At 51.6% G+C, this 20250-nt stretch overlaps 1 protein-coding gene across 1 annotated transcript in view; it reads right to left on the bottom strand.

Annotated features, from left to right (window-relative positions):
* Positions 1-16741, bottom strand: part of LOC137423085 (serine/threonine-protein kinase N2-like) — a 173791-nt gene extending 157050 nt beyond the window's left edge. The window contains exon 1 of the mRNA XM_068109882.2: positions 16314-16741. Within this exon, the coding sequence (XP_067965983.2) occupies positions 16314-16334 (21 nt within the window). The 5' untranslated portion in view covers positions 16335-16741. The remainder of the gene's footprint in view (positions 1-16313) is intronic.
* Between the last annotated feature and the right edge of the window lie 3509 nt (positions 16742-20250).

The raw sequence follows: 20250 nt of genomic DNA, 5'->3' as shown, positions 1-20250 counted from the left end.
GCCTTTCGTCATCTCTCCAGCAGTTGGCGAAGGAGGAAATATTTATTGGCGTCGACCTTATAAAGACTACACCCGTTTTAAAGTGAAGAGGAGAAGAAGGTGAGGAAGAAGAAGAGCTGCTGCAGCTTTAAGATGACGTTTGGTCAAACAGAAGAGGAGATTCGTTCGTTACCATCGTGGTTGTTCAGCCAAACAAACGAAATCCACTTCACTCAATGGTCTTGGTGGTGGAGAACAAAAGGTACGATAAAATATTGTCAAGTCCATGGCCGATGAAGACCAGCCTTGGACAGATAACCGAACAGTCAACTCCGAGGCGTATTATGAAACTTGGCGGGATTATCTTTTCGCGTGCGCGCGGAAAAGGCCCGAAGCCTTACCTGATAGGACGGCCGCAACGGGGTTGTATTCCTTGAACCCACAAACAAGTAAACGAACACGACACAAAAGTTAAATGCAACAAATAATGGTTTAATGAAAATAAAGGCAAGGTCCACAAAACGAAAGGTAAAGTAAACTTAATTCTTAAATTGAGGCACCTCCATCGGACACAATCACATGACAGGGGAAAAATAAAATAAAATAAAAAGAAAATCCCCGCTTTATATTTGGCACTCAGCTCTGTGATCTCAACGAGCACTTGGTGGGGTCACCTCAAACCCCCGCGCAGGAACGCACAAAATGGCGCGGAGTCGCTACACAGCACACTAAGTCACTTCAACATGTCGAGTGACTCGTCAATAAAATGAAAACGTCTTGCAAGGAAAAGCACGCTTCAAGCTGTGTTTGTGTCGTCCGATGAGCTCTCGCTGAGTGGACCTTGCAGTATTTGCTGCATATTTGGGCTCTCTGGAAGCACTCCCCTATTTGGCTAGTGTTCACACGTTTGCTTATTACAAGTATTAGCAAAAGGTAGAGAAAAATGAACGAGTCACAGTCTCCTCTGGTTTGATTGGTCTGAACACTTTTCTGGCGGCGGAATTGCACTGTGCATTAAAAAAAACTCCATTTTTCACTCTCCGTGTACTGCTATTACACCTCCCAAACCACAGGACTACCTCTGGATGACTTTCCCTCCATTCCCACCTCTTGTTCGTCTGTGTGTTGTGCCGTCCTCCTAACAATGATGACTCCATCTACATCTCTCTCAGATGACATGGCCTAACTTTTAACCACTCATCCCAACTCTCTCTGCCTCATATGTGGTGACTTCAATTGTAACCATGCTAATTGGCTGGGTGATGTCACCATGCTAATTGGCACTAGTGCAAAGGAATTCTGTGACTCCATGGGATCGACTCAAACCGTGAATTTTCCCACCTCAATTTCTCCCAATGGCAAATCTCGCCTTCAGGATTTGGTGCTGAGCAACTTCCCCGCCAATGCATCTTCCTCATCCTCATTTGGCTCATTTCAACGTCAACGTAAACGTTAACATCTCGCTGGCCATTCTCAGAGAATAGCCTCAATGCCGCCGAGTCCAGCTGTTCACTCAAGCAAACTGGCAGGGACTGCAAGCAGCCATCACACTTCAGGACTGGTCTCCTATATCTACTGCCCCTGATGCTAACTAAGCCTTGGAGTTATTCCACAGAAACCTGGTCTCTCTTATGCACAGATTAATCCCATCTCATCTTCAGTTATCTTACCCATCCCTCATGCTTTTGGTACTCTGAATCCTGTGGCGAGGCAGTCGCCTGAAAACTTGCATTCTCCTCCTGGACAGCAAATACAACCGAAGGCAACCTCATCATTCTACAAATCCCGCAACAAGTGTTTGTCAACTTGGACATGCTACTTATACTCTACCAAAAATGGATGGAAGCCCCAATTTCAGACATGAGATCAGGGCCGTCTCTCTGGACACATCTCGAGCTTTCGATACAGTCTGGCATCTGCCTTAACTCTCGAAACTGTCTGCCTATGCAATCCAAGGCCAACTCAACTCTTGGATTACTTACTCTCGTAGCCAACATGTGGCTCTCAATAGAACCCTTTCTTCTCCTCTCCCTGTCAAGACTGGGTTACCCCAACGCAGGGTCTTATTCCTAAGGGTAAGGTTTTATTCCTTCTCAGCCACATCTTATTCCTAATCTTCATCAATGATGAAGTTTGATGAAGTTTAAATATGTTTCAACTATCCCCTTCAGTGTTTTATTCAGTGGTTTATTACAACACGCTGTTTTTCTTCTTATTTAAAAGGCTCCTTTCAATTTCCTCTTCAACTCATTCCATTTCAAAAAAATATTCAATCTCTTATGATTCCAAATCACTCCATGCTCTAAATTCTCATTCATTCCATCCCTCCTCCATCATTCTTAAACGAATCGCTAACTTGAAAATCACAACAAACCCAATTTGTTGTATATGTTCATCTTTCATTAATCATCCACTTTCTAAACTCCCCCCTTGCCCCTCCCCTTCAAATCTCCCCCCCAACCATCCCTCCCAAATTCTCCCTCCTCCCACCTCCTTCTCAAAGCTGCCTCCTCCCCACTTCCTCTCCCTCCTATGTCATACCTCCACCTCCCCCAACCTTCTACTTTCCTCTGCCCCCCCTCAAACAAACTCTCACTGTGCCTCATTCCATCACCATCAAACCTTTCGTCCTCCTCATCCTTCCTTTTCTTGTAACTCTTCTGTAATCTCTGACACACTATCAACTGCTCTTCCTACATCCCCCTCTCACCTTTCATTTGACCCTACCCCTCCCCTCCCCTGCACCCGATGCTCCCCCTCTCTCCTCACTAACGGTATGGACCTCAAACATCCGGGGCCTTCGCTCAAACCTGATTGATCTCTCCATTCAGGTTGCTTCTGAAAATCCAGACTTGATCTGCTTAACAGAAACTTTCCTCCTTCAAGATGTCTCTGATTCCTTAATATCTCTTCCTGGTTACTCCCTCCTCCGGTACGATAGACCTGATCCTCGTCCTGGTGGTGGGGTGGCTATCTTTATCAAAAACTCTCTTCCTCACTCTCCCTGCACTGCCCTCTCTCCACCCCACCCACAGGAGTACCTCTGGCTACGGCTTCCTCACCGCTCCCACCTTTTGTTCATATGTGTTCTGTACCGTCCTCCAAACAGTGATGACTCCATTTACATTTCTCTGTCGGACAACATGGACCAACTTCTATCAACTCATCCAAACTCTCTCTTCCTCATATGTGGCGACTTCAACTGTCATCATGCCAGCTGGCTGGGTGTGGGTTCATCTCTCACCAGCCATGGCACCTCAGCAAAGGACTTCTGCGACTCATTGGGACTGACACAATCTGTCAATTTCCCGACCCGGATCTCAGTCAATGGAGTATCTTCTCTTCTGGACTTGGTTATGACTAACTTCCCTGCAAATGTCTGCTGCTCTTCTTCTGCTCCAATCGGTTCTTCTGATCATGTGCTTGTTAAAGTGGACATCTCACTGGCCATTCTCAGAGAGCCTCCTCAGCGCCGACGAGTCTGGCATTTCACTCAGGCCGACTGGCACGGTCTGCAAGCAGCCATCAATCAACTGGACTGGTCTCCCATCTCTAATGCCTCTGACATCAATTCTTCCTGGGAATTCTTCCAAAGCAAACTGCTCTCTCTCATGCACAGATTTATCCCATCTCGTCTTCAGTTGTCTTACCCTTCCTCCCGTCCATGGTACACTGAATCTTGTGGTGAGGCAGTTGCCCTGAAACAACTTGCCTTTGCGTCTTGGAAGGCAAATCCAACTGAAGGCAATCTCAGTTCCTTCCACCAAGCTCGAAACAAGTGTGTTTCTACCCTCAGGAGTGCCAGGAAGCACTATCTCTCCACACTCAAGATTGAACTCTCAAACCTGTCTCCTTCCTCAAAATCCTGGTGGCGTATGGTCAAATCCGTTTCTGGTGTTTGTTCCCCCTCCATCCCCTCCCTTACCTCAAATGGCTACACAGTTGACACCGCACGTGACAAAGCCGAATGCCTCAACTCTGTGTTTGCCTCAAAATCTTGTGTCCCAAACCCATCTCTCTCTGTTCCCACCTTTCCCAGTCGAACCCAACTGCTCCTGGACTCTGTGTCCTTCTCTCCTGACAAGGTGGTGGAGAAGCTTTTATCAAACCTCGACTCTGATTCTGCAACTGGACCAGATGGCATCAGCCCTCGGGTCCTAAAATCCTGCTCTGCCGCTCTATCTCACCCTCTCTCTGTTCTTTTCACCCTCTCTTTTGCTCAAGGTCATCTGCCAGCATCTTGGAAATCAGCAAACATTACCGCTTTACACAAAAAAGGTGCAAAAACAGATCCTTGCAACTACAGACCAATCAGCCTGCTCCCAATTATCAGCAAAGTCATGGAATCCATCATTGCTTCAGATATCAAATCCTTCCTCTTCTCCAATGGCTTGATCTCTGATCATCAATTTGGATTCAGACCAGGTCATTCTACTCTGGACATGTTGCTTCTGCTGTCTCAACAATGGATGGAGGTCCTCAATGCCAAACAGGATATCAGAGCTGTCTCACTTGACATATCACGTGCCTTCGATACGGTCTGGCACCCAGCTCTGCTCACCAAACTCACCTCCTATGGTATTCAGGGAAATCTCCACTCATGGCTTGCGGATTTCCTCTCTGGTCGTAGGCAACGTGTGGCCCTGAATGGATTTCTCTCATCTTCCCTTCCTGTTCTGGCTGGAGTTCCCCAAGGCAGTGTTCTGGGCCCTGTGCTATTTCTGGTCTTCAACAATGACCTCTCCGACTCTCTGGAAAATCCTCTCTATCTCTTTGCTGATGACTCCACTATCTGCCGCTCCATTCTTCATCCCTCAGATCGGCAGTCTGCAGCCTCCTCACTCTCTGCAGACCTGGACAAAATCACAGACTGGTCAAACAAGTGGAACATGTCTTTCAATCCTGACATATCTCACACTCTTACAATGTCTCTCCGAAAGGACCGACTGGACAACCCTCCCATCTACTTTCTCAACAATCCTCTCCAAGAAGTTCTGTCGCTCAAGCTTTTGGGTCTCACTATCTGCCATGATCTTTCTTGGGAAAACCACATTTCCAAGCTGGCCTCCAAAGCCAGTCGCCGACTGGGCATCCTCCGTCGTGCGAAGTCCTTCCTTGGCACACCTGAGCTCCTCACCACATACAAGGCTTTCATCCGCAGCTCAATGGAATACTGTCCCCCCCTCTGGGCTGGTTCTGCAACTGATTCTGCAACTGGACCAGATGGCATCAGCCCTCGGGTCCTAAAATCCTGCTCTGCCGCTCTATCTCACCCTCTCTCTGTTCTTTTCACCCTCTCTTTTGCTCAAGGTCATCTGCCAGCATCTTGGAAATCAGCAAACATTACCGCTTTACACAAAAAAGGTGCAAAAACAGATCCTTGCAACTACAGACCAATCAGCCTGCTCCCAATTATCAGCAAAGTCATGGAATCCATCATTGCTTCAGATATCAAATCCTTCCTCTTCTCCAATGGCTTGATCTCTGATCATCAATTTGGATTCAGACCAGGTCATTCTACTCTGGACATGTTGCTTCTGCTGTCTCAACAATGGATGGAGGTCCTCAATGCCAAACAGGATATCAGAGCTGTCTCACTTGACATATCACGTGCCTTCGATACGGTCTGGCACCCAGCTCTGCTCACCAAACTCACCTCCTATGGTATTCAGGGAAATCTCCACTCATGGCTTGCGGATTTCCTCTCTGGTCGTAGGCAACGTGTGGCCCTGAATGGATTTCTCTCATCTTCCCTTCCTGTTCTGGCTGGAGTTCCCCAAGGCAGTGTTCTGGGCCCTGTGCTATTTCTGGTCTTCAACAATGACCTCTCCGACTCTCTGGAAAATCCTCTCTATCTCTTTGCTGATGACTCCACTATCTGCCGCTCCATTCCTCATCCCTCAGATCGGCAGTCTGCAGCCTCCTCACTCTCTGCAGACCTGGACAAAATCACAGACTGGTCAAACAAGTGGAACATGTCTTTCAATCCTGACATATCTCACACTCTTACAATGTCTCTCCGAAAGGACCGACTGGACAACCCTCCCATCTACTTTCTCAACAATCCTCTCCAAGAAGTTCTGTCGCTCAAGCTTTTGGGTCTCACTATCTGCCATGATCTTTCTTGGGAAAACCACATTTCCAAGCTGGCCTCCAAAGCCAGTCGCCGACTGGGCATCCTCCGTCGTGCGAAGTCCTTCCTTGGCACACCTGAGCTCCTCACCACATACAAGGCTTTCATCCGCAGCTCAATGGAATACTGTCCCCCCCTCTGGGCTGGTGCTCCTGCCTCACACCTTGCTCGGCTTCACGCTGTTGAGGCCAAAGCTTTCAGAATCATTGGATTCCCCTGCGATGTAGTCAACTCCGAGGGCCTTTCACTCACTCACCGCAGGCAGGTTGGTGGTCTCTCTGTCTCCTACCGACTCCTCTCCGGCCTTGCTCCCCCAGCTCTCTCTGTGCTCTGTCCCCCCAATATTCCTTCAGGTCGCACAAGATCTGCCTGCAACCCTCTTATGGTTAAACTGCCAAAGTCTAGGCTCTCTGCTCACCTTCACTCTTTCATTCCCCTTTTCTCCCGCCTCTGGAACAAACTCCCCCACTCCCTTCAATCCCACTCCTCCCTCCAGGTCTTTAAAACAGCTGTTCACCACCATCTCTTATCTTCCCCCATCGAAAACCTTGATCTTTTCTACCCCCGGTAATTCACCCCAGAGTCCTTGCAGTGTTCATATGTTTTATTCCTCTCCCACCTCCCCCCAAGTCCTCCCGATGTCCCGGCTCTCAAATGTTGTGTTTGTGTCCTTCCCCCTCTCTCCCCATCTTGTCTGCCGCTCCTTGTTTTTTGTGTTTTGTGTGTCGGTTTGTCTTTTTGTGTGATTAATGTTAGCTCTTTCACGAGCCTCGATCTTGTATACAAAAAAAAAAAAAAAAAAAAAAAAATCTCTGACTCTGGAAAATCATATAGCTCTTTGCCGATGACTCCACACTCTGCTGTGTCATCTCTCATCCTTCTATCAGGCAGGCAGCAGCCTCTTTCCTCTCCTCAGACCTCACCAAAATCACAAACTGGTCAAACACTTGGAATATGTCTTCCGATCCAGATAAACCCCACACATAAATGACAAATCTCTCTCTCCGAAAGGACTGTTCTGCAAATCCTCTCTACTTTCTCAACAACCCTCTCAAAGAGGTTGTCACTTAAAGTCTTGGGGTCTCACTCTCAGTCTTGATCTCTCTTGGGCAAGCCACATTGCAATGTTGGCCTGCAAAGCCAAACGCCGGCTGGGCAACCTCGGTCATGCATAGTCCTTCCTTGGCACACCTGAGCTCCTATCCACCTACAAGGCTTTCATCCACAGTTTGATAGAGCACTGCTCTCTCCTCAGGGCTGGCGCACCTGCCTCACATCTTGCTCAGCTAGACACCATGCAAACCAAGGCTTTCAAGATCATTGGAACCTACCGCGATGAAGCTGAGTCGATGGGCCGATCACTTCACCATCGCCAACAGGTCGCCAACAGGTCGCTGGTCTCTGTCTTCTGCCGCTTCATTTCTGGTCTTGCATCCTCTGCCCCCTCCATGCTCTGTCCACCCAAAGCACCTGCAAGAAGCATGGGTTCCACCAGCAAGCCATCTTCGTGAAACTGGCCAAATCCGGAACCACTGCTCACCTCCACTCATTCATTCCTCTCTTTTCTCGCCTGTGGAACTGCCTTCCACACTCTTCTTCAATCTCAATCTTCCCTCTGACCATTTTAGATCATTCCCCATCCAAAGCCATCTTTTCTACACCCTTTAAACCACCTCCACCCCTCCCAAAAATCCTTGTGATCTCCCCTGCCCCTCATCGTTACCTGCATCCCTTGTTGTCTGTCTCCGCCTACCATCTCCCTCCGTCCAGTGGTTGGCATTTCACCTCACTCCTACCGTTCCTTTTGCTATGTTGTGTCCTAATCTGTTCTATATCCTAGCTCTTTCATGAGCGTATGCCAAATATATTTAAAATTAAAATAAAAAGACGATTTTAAAGGCTGTAGAAAAAGAAAAAGATATTTCAGACATTTACTGCCGTTGATGCAGCATATATCACACCACCCTATCGAACACTGTACATTAGTTATTCATGCCTGTTGATTTTGTCCATTAGGACATCCTTAAAAATAGTAAGTTTCCTGTTTGGAATGATTTTCAATTTTGTTTCATTGCCAGAGAAAAAATTTTTTTTTATCTCACTCCTCTCTGCTCTGCGATAGGGGGCGTAGGCGAGATAGGGGGCACCTCCGGGACACAAAGGTGATCCCGGGGGAGGAGGCTGTTTCACAGCACCACTTGGTTGTCTACGACATAAGGGTGAAAGGTGCGAGTAGAGCTCAGCGGGTGAAGAACCAACCAAGAATGAAGGTGTGGAGGTTGAAAGAAATGACGGGAGGCATTAAAAGAGAGCCTGAGTATGGTGGAGGATGATGTGGTTGAGCTTGAAAGTGGTTGGATGTCAATGAAAGATAGTCTGTTGGGAGCCGTTGGTGAGGTATGTGGATGGACAAAAGGACCACCGAGGAACTCGGAAACATGGTGCTGGGATGATGAAGTTGGAAAGAAGATTGACGAGAAGAGGAAGAGGTTCAAGGAGTGGCAGAAGGCGAAGGGTATGGGGGCAGAAAAGGCAGAGCATGAAAGTTATAAGGCAGCCAAGAAGGCTGCAAAGAAAGAGGTAGCAAAGGCGCAGGAGGCATGAAGGAAAATGTTCGGAGAACGCTTAGATTTGGAAGAGGGTCAGAGAGCGGTATTCAGGATTGCAAAGCAGATAGTGAAAGAGAGGTGTGATGTGATGGGGGTGAGTTGCTTGAAGGATGAAGTGGGACAAATCGTTGTGGATCCAGATGGAATTAAAGGAAGATGGAAGAGATATATGGAAATACTGTTGAATGCAGAGAATGAATGGGATGGCAACATAGAGAGTAACCCAGTTTTAGGACCGGCAGAGAAGATAACTGAGAAGGAAGTTGAGGAAGCGATAAAAGCAATGAAGAGTAGAAAAGCGGGAGGGCCGATGGGAGTTGTGGGAGATATGTTGAAGGCAGCGGGAAATTGGGGTTTGAAGAGAATGACAGAGATCTGCAATCTGGTGGTGAAAGAAGGCCACATTCCAGTGGATTGGGAACTGAGTACCCTCGTCCCTCTATACAAGGGGGAAGGTGACCCTCTGGACTGTGGCTCATATCGAGCGAAAAAGTTATTGGAGCATGGAATGAAGGTATTGGAAAGGGTGTTGGAGAAGAGGATAAGGAAGAAAGTGAAGATCGACGAAATGCAGTTTGGATTTATGCCAGGAAGAGGAACGACAGACGCGCTTTTTATTCTGAGGCAGTTGCAGGAGAAATACATGGAGAAGAGGAAGAAGTTGTTTCTTCGGTTTCTTGATCTGGAGAAAGCATTCGATAGGGTTCCACGTGAAGTAGTGACATGGGCATTGAGGAAGTTAGGAGTGGAGGAATGGTTGATCAGAGTAGTGATGGCAATGTACAAAAGAGCACGCACAGCTGTAAGGACGAAGGATGGGAGCAGTGGTGAGTTTGAGGTGAAGGTGGGAGTGCATCAGGGGTCGGTACTACGTCCACTACTATTTGCAGCTGTGATGGAGGTGCTGGCTCGGAACGTAAAGGAGGGTTTACCGTGGGAGTTGTTGTATGCAGATGATCTGGTGTTGATTGCAGAAAGTATGGATGGACTGAAGGAGAAGATGAACAAGTGGAAGGAATGTATGGAGACAAAAGGTCTGAAGGGGAATATCGGAAAAACGAAGGTGATGGCAAGTGGTAAAGCATGTGGTGAGGCGGAAAGAACTGGGAAGTGGCCATGTGCTGTGTGCAGGAAGGGTGTCGGAGTGAACTCCATTCAATGTACAATGTGCGCTGAGTGGGTTCATCAAAAATGTCGTGATTTGAGAGGGTCATTAACCAGTGTGGCAGCTACATTCAAGTGTAAGGTGTGCACAGAGGGAGCTGCAGATGGAGGAGATGTTGAGTTGGATCTTGGAGACGGCATGAAGCTGGAAGGTGTGAAAACATTTTGTTACCGAGGAGACATGCTGAATGGAGAAGGTGGATCAGACTCGGCAACGGTTGCTCGAGTGAGATGTGCATGGAAGAAGTTTCGGGAACTGAGTGGCGTGCTGACGAGGAGGGGAGTGTCGTTGAAGCTGAAGGGAAAGGTGTATGCTGCATATGTGAGAAGTGTTATGATTTATGGGAGCGAGACATGGGTAATGAACGTAGAGCAGCAACGAAGGCTGGAAAGGGTGGAAATGCGAATGGTTAGGTGGATGTGCGGAGTATCGTTGAGAGGAAGACAAATGATGAATTGCGAAAGATGATGGGAATAGAGCCTGTGATTGATGCTGTGAAGAGGAACAGGTTGAGATGGTTTGGTCATGTGTTGAGGAAGGATGAAAGTGACATGTTGAGAAGAGTGATGGAAATGAATGTAGAAGGAAGTAGAGGATGGGGAAGACCAAGACTTGGCTAAAGATGGTCGAAGAAGAAATGCGGGCAAGGGGGTTAAACAAGGGGAGATGCAGAAAATAGGGCAAAATGGAGAAGATTGTCATGGGGACCACAAGGCTAACCCCCGCTCTTGCAGGGAAAATGGCCTTAAAATGCCTGTTGTTGTTGTTGTTGTTGTTGTTGTTCTCCTCTCTGCTCATGTGTGTCCGGGACAAATTCTGACCCAAAGTACTGTTAAATGGCTGGTTTCTGTTCCGATTCGTGTTCCGATTACTTTCAAAATATATATTCAATTGAAATCCTCGATCATAAATAGACATTTGTAGATTGATGGACAGACAGACAAAGTGAACTTTTCGCTTCGCGTACGCAGGGTAAAAAAAAAAATAATAATAATAATAATAATAAAAGGCATTTTACATGTATCACGTGATTTTTTCTAGGCCCGGATGGAACTGTACCTCTGGACAGCCAAATCCTATTGTCACCCACACTTTTATGTTCTTTAAATGATTCCTTTTTTAATCATCATGGCTAGCTAGCTCTGCAAACCACAACAGTAAGGAATATTCTTAGCCTGGAACAACATTTGGAAATGCTGATGAAACTTGACTAACCTCAAATACAGTTCCATGAAAACAAGCGTTACGCCTAAGTCCCCCGTCGGTGAAGTGATGCGAGTTGACAAAGTGGAAGACGCAGAAAACATGCTATGATATGATATTTCGCTCACAAGGTTCAGACATACATGGAGGCGGCCATCTTGGATTTTGACGTGGCGACCCAATTTTCAATGGCGTTCTTCCTTATGCCTAGATACACCCACACACCAGATTAGAAGTTGGTACTTTGCTTATTTTTCAAGATATTTCGCTCACAAGGTTCAGACATATATATGGTGGCGGCCATCTTGGATTTTGACGTGGCGACCCAATTTTAAACAGCGTCCTTCCTTGTGCCTAGATACACCCACACGCCAGATTAGAAGTTGGTACTTCGCTTATTTTTCGCGATATTTCGCTCAAGGTTCAGACATATATGGTAGTGGCCATCTTGTATTTTGACGTGGCGACCCAATTTTCAATAGCGTTCTTCCTTATGCCTATATACACCCACACACCAGATTAGAAGTTGGTACTTCTCTTATTTTTCAAGATATTCATCACACAAGGTTCAGACATACATGGCATCAGACATACATGGCGGCGGCCATCTTGGATTTTGACGTGGGATGCACCCACACACCAAATTTGAATGCGGTCCTTCGCTTACGCACGCACGCACAGACGGACGGACGGACGGACACACGGACGGAGGGGAAAGCCATAGTCCCCCTTTCGCTACGCTGTGCGACGGGGGACAAAAAAAGAAGAAGAAGTGGTGATTGAGGGGTTGGGGAGGTGCAGGAGCAGACGGGTGGATGGCCGTATGGTTAGGGTTGAATCAACACAGATGACATGCTGACATTTGACAACACCCACAACTCAGAGAATCTCGATCTCCAGGTCGGCCAACATAGACAGGATAACATTCAAACAATGTCGACTGATCAAATAATTCAATTATGGTTGAGGTGCTGATGCTCTTCTATCGCCAATTTCTTTCAGTACCGAGCCAGTTCCATATTCAAGCGAGACTAACTGACCCTTGTTATAGTCCCCATGAAGACCATTCCATACATTGATCACTAGGAAATACCCATGCCTTGCTATTTACCGCTTTAACTGTCCTCTTATTCTTGATCTCATGTCTCAAGATATTCTTATTCTTGATGTTATTCTTCTGCATCAATGTTAAATATATATATATATATATATATGCTTCCTGGTCCTGTAAAAAAAATCAAACCTGGTAAAAGGCTTTCCTGTGTATATTTTATCAATATCCAATGATTTTATCCAATATCCAATGATTGAAAAAAAAAAAATCTCTTCCCTGTGGGGGACACATGCAACGCAGGGACACATGAGATGCTTTTTCAATTTGACGTTAAAGGAAAAGGGAAAACACCTTAAGCATGGACAGGATGCGGCAGGATACGGCTGGGGAGCAGGAAGGACTCGGCGGGGGAGCAGGCAGGACTCGGCGGGGGAGCAGGCAGGACTCGGCGGGGGAGCAGGCAGGACTCGGCGGGGGAGCAGGCAGGACTCGGCGGGGGAGCAGGCAGGACTCGGCGGGGGAGCAGGCAGGACTCGGCGGGGGAGCAGGCAGGACTCGGCGGGGGAGCAGGCAGGACTCGGCGGGGGAGCAGGCAGGACTCGGCGGGGGAGCAGGCAGGACTCGGCGGGGGAGCAGGCAGGACTCGGCGGGGGAGCAGGCAGGACCCGGCGGGGGAGCAGGCAGGACCCGGCGGGGGAGCAGGCAGGACCCGGCGGGGGAGCAGGCAAGACCCGGCGAGGGAGCAGGCAAGACCCGGCGAGGGAGCAGGCAAGACCCGGCGAGGGAGCAGGCAGGACCCGGCGGGGAGGCAGGCAGGACCCGGCGGGGGGGCAGGCAGGACCCGGCGGGGGAGCAGGCAGGACCCGGCGGGGGAGCAGGCAGGACCCGGCGGGGGAGCAGGCAGGACCCGGCGGGGGAGCAGGCAGGACCCGGCGGGGGAGCAGGCAGGACTCGGCGGGGGAGCAGGCAGGACTCGGCGGGGGAGCAGGCAGGACTCGGCGGGGGAGCAGGCAGGACTCGGCGGGGGAGCAGGCAGGACTCGGCGGGGGAGCAGGCAGGACTCGGCGGGGGAGCAGGCAGGACTCGGCGGGGGAGCAGGCAGGACTCGGCGGGGGAGCAGGCAGGACTCGGCGGGGGAGCAGGCAGGACTCGGCGGGGGAGCAGGCAGGACTCGGCGGGGGAGCAGGCAGGACTCGGCGGGGGAGCAGGCAGGACTCGGCGGGGGAGCAGGCAGGACTCGGCGGGGGAGCAGGCAGGACTCGGCGGGGGAGCAGGCAGGACTCGGCGGGGGAGCAGGCAGGACTCGGCGGGGGAGCAGGCAGGACTCGGCGGGGGAGCAGGCAGGACTCGGCGGGGGAGCAGGCAGGACTCGGCGGGAGAGCAGGCAGGACTCGGCGGGGAGCAGGCAGGACTCGGCGGGGGAGCAGGCAGGACTCGGCGAGGGAGCAGGCCGGACTCGGCGGGGAAGCAGGCAGGACTCGGCGGGGGAGCAGGCAGGACACAGAGGGGGCAGAGGCAGGACAGCGACAGGACGCGGTGGGGGAGCAGGCAGGACGCGGCGGTGGCAGAGGCAGGACAGCGACAGGACGCCGCGGGGGAGCAGGCAGGACTCGGCGAGGGAGCAGGCCGGACTCGACGGGGAAGCAGGCAGGACTCGGCGGGGGAGCAGGCAGGACTCGGCGGGGGACCAGGCAGGACTCGGCGGGGGACCAGGCAGGACTCGGCGGGGAAGCAGACAGGACGCGGCGGGGGAGCAGGCAGGACTCGGCGGGGATTCAGGCAGGACGCGGCGGGGGCAGATGCAGGACTCGGCGGGGATTCAGGCAGGACTCGGCGGGGATTCAGGCAGGACTCGGCGGGGAAGCAGGCAGGACACAGAGGGGGCAGAGGCAGGACAGCGACAGGACGTGGCGAGGGAGCAGGCAGGACGCGGCGGGGGAGCAGGCAGGACGCGGCGGGGGAGCAGGCAGGACACAGAGGGGCAGAGGCAGGACAGCGACAGGACGCGGTGGGGGAGCAGGCAGGACGCGGCGGGGGCAGAGGCAGGACAGCGACAGGACGCGGCGGGGGAGCAGGCAGGACGCGGCGGGGGAGCAGGTAGGACGTGGCGGGGGAGCAGGCAGGACGCGGCGGGGGCAGAGGCAGGACCGCGGCGGGGGCAGAGGCAGGACCGCGGCGGGGGCAGAGGCGCGGCGAGGGGCAGAGGCAGGACCGCGGCGAGGGGCAGAGGCAGGACTGCGGCGAGGGGCAGAGGCAGGACCGCGGCGAGGGGCAGAGGCAGGACCGCGGCGAGGGGCAGAGGCAGGACCGCGGCGGGGCAGAGGGAGGCCCATGGCGGGGGAGCTGGGAGGACCATGGCGGGGGAGCTGGCAGGACGCGGCGGGGGGGCAGGCAGGACTCGGCGGGGGAGCAGGCAGGACTCGGCGGGGGAGCAGGCAGGACTCGGCGGGGGAGCAGGCAGGACTCGGCGGGGGAGCAGGCAGGACTCGGCGGGGGAGCAGGCAGGACTCGGCGGGGGAGCAGGCAGGACCCGGCGGGGGAGCAGGCAGGACTCGGCGGGGGAGCAGGCAGGACTCGGCGGGGGAGCAGGTAGGACTCGGCGGGGGAGCAGGCAGGACTCGGCGGGGGAGCAGGCAGGACTCGGCGGGGGAGCAGGCAGGACGCGGCGGGGGCAGATGCAGGACCATGGCGGGGGAGCTGGGAGGACCATGGCGGGGGAGCTGGGAGGACCATGGCGGGGGAGCTGGGAGGACCATGGCGGGGGAGCTGGGAGGACCATGGCGGGGGAGCTGGGAGGACGCGGCGGGGGAGCAGGCAGGACGCGGCGGGGGAGCAGGCAGGACGCGGCGGGGGAGCAGGCAGGACGCGGCGGGGGAGCAGGCAGGACGCGGCGGGGGAGCAGGCAGGACGCGGCGGGGGAGCAGGCAGGACGCGGCGGGGGAGCAGGCAGGACGCGGCGGGGGAGCAGGCAGGACGCGGCGGGGGAGCAGGCAGGACGCGGCGGGGGAGCAGGCAGGACGCGGCGGGGGAGCAGGCAGGCCGCGGCGGGGGAGCAGGCAGGACGCGGCGGGGGAGCAGGCAGGACGCGGCGGGGGAGCAGGCAGGCCGCGGCGGGGGAGCAGGCAGGACGCGGCGGGGGAGCAGGCAGGACGCGACGGGGGAGCAGGCAGGACGCGGCGGGGGAGCAGGCAGGACGCGACGGGGGAGCAGGCAGGACGCGGCGGGGGAGCAGGCAGGACGCGGCGGGGGAGCAGGCAGGACGCGGCGGGGGAGCAGGCAGGACGCGGCGGGGGAGCAGGCAGGACGCGGCGGGGGAGCAGGCAGGACGCGGCGGGGGAGCTGGGAGGACGCGGCGGGGGAGCTGGGAGGACGCGGCGGGGGAGCAGGCAGGACGCGGCGGGGGAGCAGGCAGGACGCGGCGGGGGAGCAGGCAGGACGCGGCGGGGGCAGAGGCAGGACGCGGCGGGGGAGCAGGCAGGACGCGGCGGGGGAGCAGGCAGGACGCGGCGGGGGAGCAGGCAGGACGCGGCGGGGGAGCAGGCAGGACGTGGTGGGGGAGCAGGCAGGACACGGCGGGGGCAGAGGCAGGACCATGGCGGGGGAGCTGGGAGGACCATGGCGGGGGAGCTTACCAGACAGTAGGTTTACGAAAATGCAGCGAGGAGGCTTACCAGTTCGCGTCGGGTACATGGACCATGGCGGGGACACAAGCAGGATCACGACGGGGATGCGGACGGGACACTGACACGACCACCGTGAGGATAGATATGTAGATTGTACTTATAGGCTATAGGACAGTGGCAGCCGGCAGGTTCACTTAAAATACCACGACGGGGACACGGACAGGACCAGGACGGGGACGGGACGGGACCACGGGGTGGACACAGACAAGACCACGGCGAGCCGACTCGGACCGGACGGCGGCATGTTCGACTGAAACAAACGAATTCGTGTGACAGGAGGCGAGCGGATTTCATTTCACCAGCGAATGTGAGTGTGAGCGATGTAAAGCGTTTGTGTGAGAATAAATGAGGGAATCCGCGTGCAAAGTGTGTGTGTGTGTGTGTATGTATATATATATATATATATATATATATATATATATATATATATATGTGTGTGTGTGTGTGTGTGTGAAAGTATTAATGAAAGTCAGTGCAAGATCATTACCTGCCCGATCTCCCCCGCCATCTTGCGCGCCCAGGCCTCACGTCAAGCACTCAAGGAGTTCGGAGGAGAAACAAATTGCTGTAAAAATAACCTTCCACAACTTCAACTGCAGCTAAAAATATCGCTCTACCGAACTGACGCCAAAACTGCCTCCAAGTGTCCTCCCACTCACAAAATCTCACAAACTTCGCTCTCCCTTGAGCAGCGCGTCGTGCGTAACTCGCTGTGAGTGAGCAGGATCATTTTGCTTTCACTTTCACGGTGCATCTCATGAGTTACAGGAAACAAAATGAAGGAATATTCATGTTTATACGTCAGTAATGCGAACACCTCGGCTTCTTTAGTTTCATATTCTCTCACAAGGACATCCTACTCATCATCCCCCTCGCCCTATTAAATGGATTAACCCATTCAAGTAAAAACGGAACGTCACTCGACAGTTTCGTTGTTTTTCGATTTTTTTTTCTGATTTTTAGATCTACTGCAATCTACATGTACCACTAATTATAAATGTGCCGAACGTCGATGCATTTTCAATTTTCTTTTCACAAAATAAAAGGGATTTTTCATAATATCCTCAGAAAGATAAATAATCCAGTGTGCGTTCCATGATCGATCTGCTGCCTATCGCTTACCAAGCCAGCCGTTTCTTATCGACTGTTTCGTTGGGAATGCTTAAGCCACTTCATAAGGACGATTTCAGTGCGGATTTACGGCCAATCTTTCAACACGAATGTGTGTTTACAATGTTCTATTTTTGCGAATTAAAAAAACTCGAAAAACCTTTTCTATAAAAGAGTAATTGCGTCTCTTCAATTTGGAAATGTAGACGGTGGCTTGCAAACCGAGCCTCAACGGCAGTGTACAGAAGCAGGTTTTTTATATAACAATAAATAAAAGTTGCAGGGAGGTAGAATTCGCTGCACGTGATCCGTTTGATGTTTAATAAATAAAGATATAAGCACACTTGACACTAGGCCGAGGCTTTAGCCTTTACATTTTGGCACGCTCACGAGACTGTCCATCGAATAAACTGTTCTAACCCGTCATTTTTGACAGACTTTTATTCTAGTGTATACCCAGGGTGTTTTCAGTTACCAAGCAGCTAGCTAGCGCTTGCCAAGCCAGCTATTCCGTATCAACGGTTTCGAACGCAGTGCTTGCTTGAGTGATTAAGCCACTTGGCGAGCGCTCTCCAGGATGATTGGTAACTGAACACACCCCTGTTGTAACGACTCCCCCCTACAAGTCTGTTCTATTTTATATCTCCATTAAATTTCCTGAGAAATCAACGCGATGTTGAACCAAGTCTCATTTTGAGTTGGGTTGATATGTCATTGAAAAACGATAAACTTCTGTTTTGGGAAACTTTAACTTGAGTTTGAATTTTCACCTTTTGAACCCATCCCGACACACACAAAAACAAATACAGTTTAAACGAACGATTTAAATAAAGCAAATCAACGCGATGAATTGATGAATCAACCCGTACAATTAATGGAGAGAAAACAAAATAATTGAAAAATGTTGAGAAATATCTTTAATGAATCAACTCTTGCATCATTTTGTTTAAACAAATATCAAAGAAACTGACAGTTTGGTTGTTTTAACGTACAATTTATACTCTTCCGTGTAAATGTCAGAACTACATATAAACGACATTTAAATATTACAATGCGTCAAAAAGAGAGAAAAATCTCAGACGGGAAAGCCGTACACCTCACATAGAACTTATGCCTATTACATCGCCACATCAGCGTCTCTCGTAGCACAAAGTAATGGCGTAGAGAAAACAAACAAAATAGTGATGAATGCGAACGCAGAAGAGATAAAGATGGAAAAAATAAACGTAAATACTTGTTGAGGATTGGAAATATATTGTTACGGTTTTCAGAACCGTCACTTGTAAATAACTCCCTGTAAATATTCCCATTTGGTAAAGGTCAAAGGTCGCACCCTAGTTAGTCCATATTGCAACACGTAGGGCACCATTCGGAACTTCTTCAGTTATTTCATTAGTATGTGTTTCAGGTAAGGCTCTGTTTCCAAGAGTTTGACTCTGCGTCGCATTAATCAAATAACATAGGCCCTTTTCAATCCCGTTCATTTTGTGGCTTGGCCCCTCTCCAAATTGTATTACGCGCCTCTGCCAGTTGCAGCCGCCTCAGCGCTCGCTCCAAACGCCATTAACCATGCGGTCAGAGCGGAGAAGAAGGGGGAGGAGTTATCGGAGCGAGGCATAGCCCTGTTAAGGGCGGAGTCGGTGAGCCCTCGCGACCAACCAGGGCCGAGGCGAGCTCACCGGTGGGTGTGTCCAAAAAGCACGCGGCTTGATACGCGAGCGCGTAATATAAGCGCTCGCATGGGACTACTTAGAGAGTCGGTCGGCCGGAGAGAGTCTGTCGGAGTCTGAGTCTGAGGGTCTGCCGGGGAGAGTGGCACCATTGTATAGAACGAGATCCACAACGAGAGACGCGGGTGGAGAGTCACGAGGCACGCGTCACGATTCCTCCCCGATATATGACCCCCCCCCCCCCCCCCCCGCATGTAAGGCCCGCTCACGCCGACAATACCAACCACGCTGCCTGCCGGGTTTCGCCGCAGAACCGGAGCCTGAACCGAGGTGGAGCGTGGACCGGAGTGGAGTGTGGACCGGGGCCAGAGCCAACGCTGGCCCATCTGCTTGGACCTTCCTTCCTGCTATTCCCCTTTCATTTAAGTCTGTTTGTGTTGTCCTGGGCGTGTTAATTAAGACTGTATAAGGTTGCCCTGTGTCTGCTTCTCTCCTTCCCTTGTACATGCCCTTCTTTCGTTTCCTCTTCGGGTTTTTGTACGTAATAAATCTCTGTTCTTCCTACCTTTTGGTTTCCTCTCCATCCGATCGTTTTAGTGATTTCTCAATTGAGTATACGTGGCACGATTATAACCGCTCAGAATTGGGTTAGTCTTTTTGCTAACGGCTCGAATTGTGGATTGCTAAAACACTCGGCAATTTCCACCTGTCCGTGGTTCGAGCGGGAGTTATTTCCCTGCTCCGCGGAGGGATTGGCACGCAGGTATTTGGGAATCCATCTTGACCAATCACCCTGGCCAATCTCGACCGCGGAGGAGCATTATAATTTCCAGGGCTGGGGTATCGGCCAGATTAAAAGACAAGGGGATTAACCCCTCGCCCCCCCCCCCCCTTGGTAAGGGGAGCGCCGACCCCCGGATCTGCAACAATATCTATGTATTACGTAAAGGTCGTGAAAGGATGGGACTTTCATAAAGAGCGAAAACCCACCCCGAATGCTTTGCGTGAATGCGCAGAAACCCATAGCAACAGCATCCATTGGGGCATGCTAAAATATTTTGTTCATGCTAGAAAAGGATTGTTAGCCAAAGGCCAAAATGGCTCCCAAGATTTCTAAAATAAGTCAAAAATACTTGTAAAAGTACCTGCGAGAAAGGGGAGTACTTCTGTACAACCAAGGATTTGTAAAACGTAAGACTCCAGACAATTTGGACCGGAGGAAGGCCCGAAGGACGTGGACGGGCGTGTCCTACCCAAACCTTTGACGATCGCTCGTTTTTCTGCCAGTGAGTGGAGTTTCATCCTGACAGGAGTGCCTCCTGTGATCATGGCACTTGGTGGTTTATTTAATGGAATTGTGCAATTGGAACAACGATGCTGGCTGTCTTTACCAGCAAAGGTGGAATGTCTTTCAATCCTGGCAAATCTCACACTCTCACTCTTTCTCTCCGAAAGGTCCGTCTGATAAACCCTCCCATCTACTTTCTTAACAATCGTCTTGAGGAAGTTCAGTCATTCAAACTCCAGGGTCTCACTATCAGCCATAATTTTTCATGGGCAAAACACATTAAGATGGCAGCTTGATGGAGTACTGCTCTCCCCTTTTGGCTGGTGCCCCTGCTCTCCCCTTGCTCAGCTTGATGC

Source organism: Myxine glutinosa, chromosome 3 (assembly GCF_964187855.1).
Source record: "Myxine glutinosa chromosome 3, kmMyxGlut1.1, whole genome shotgun sequence".
NCBI classification, from domain to species: domain Eukaryota; kingdom Metazoa; phylum Chordata; class Myxini; order Myxiniformes; family Myxinidae; genus Myxine; species Myxine glutinosa.
Note: the sequence above shows the minus strand (reverse complement) of the source record. Positions and strands in the feature narration are given on the sequence as shown.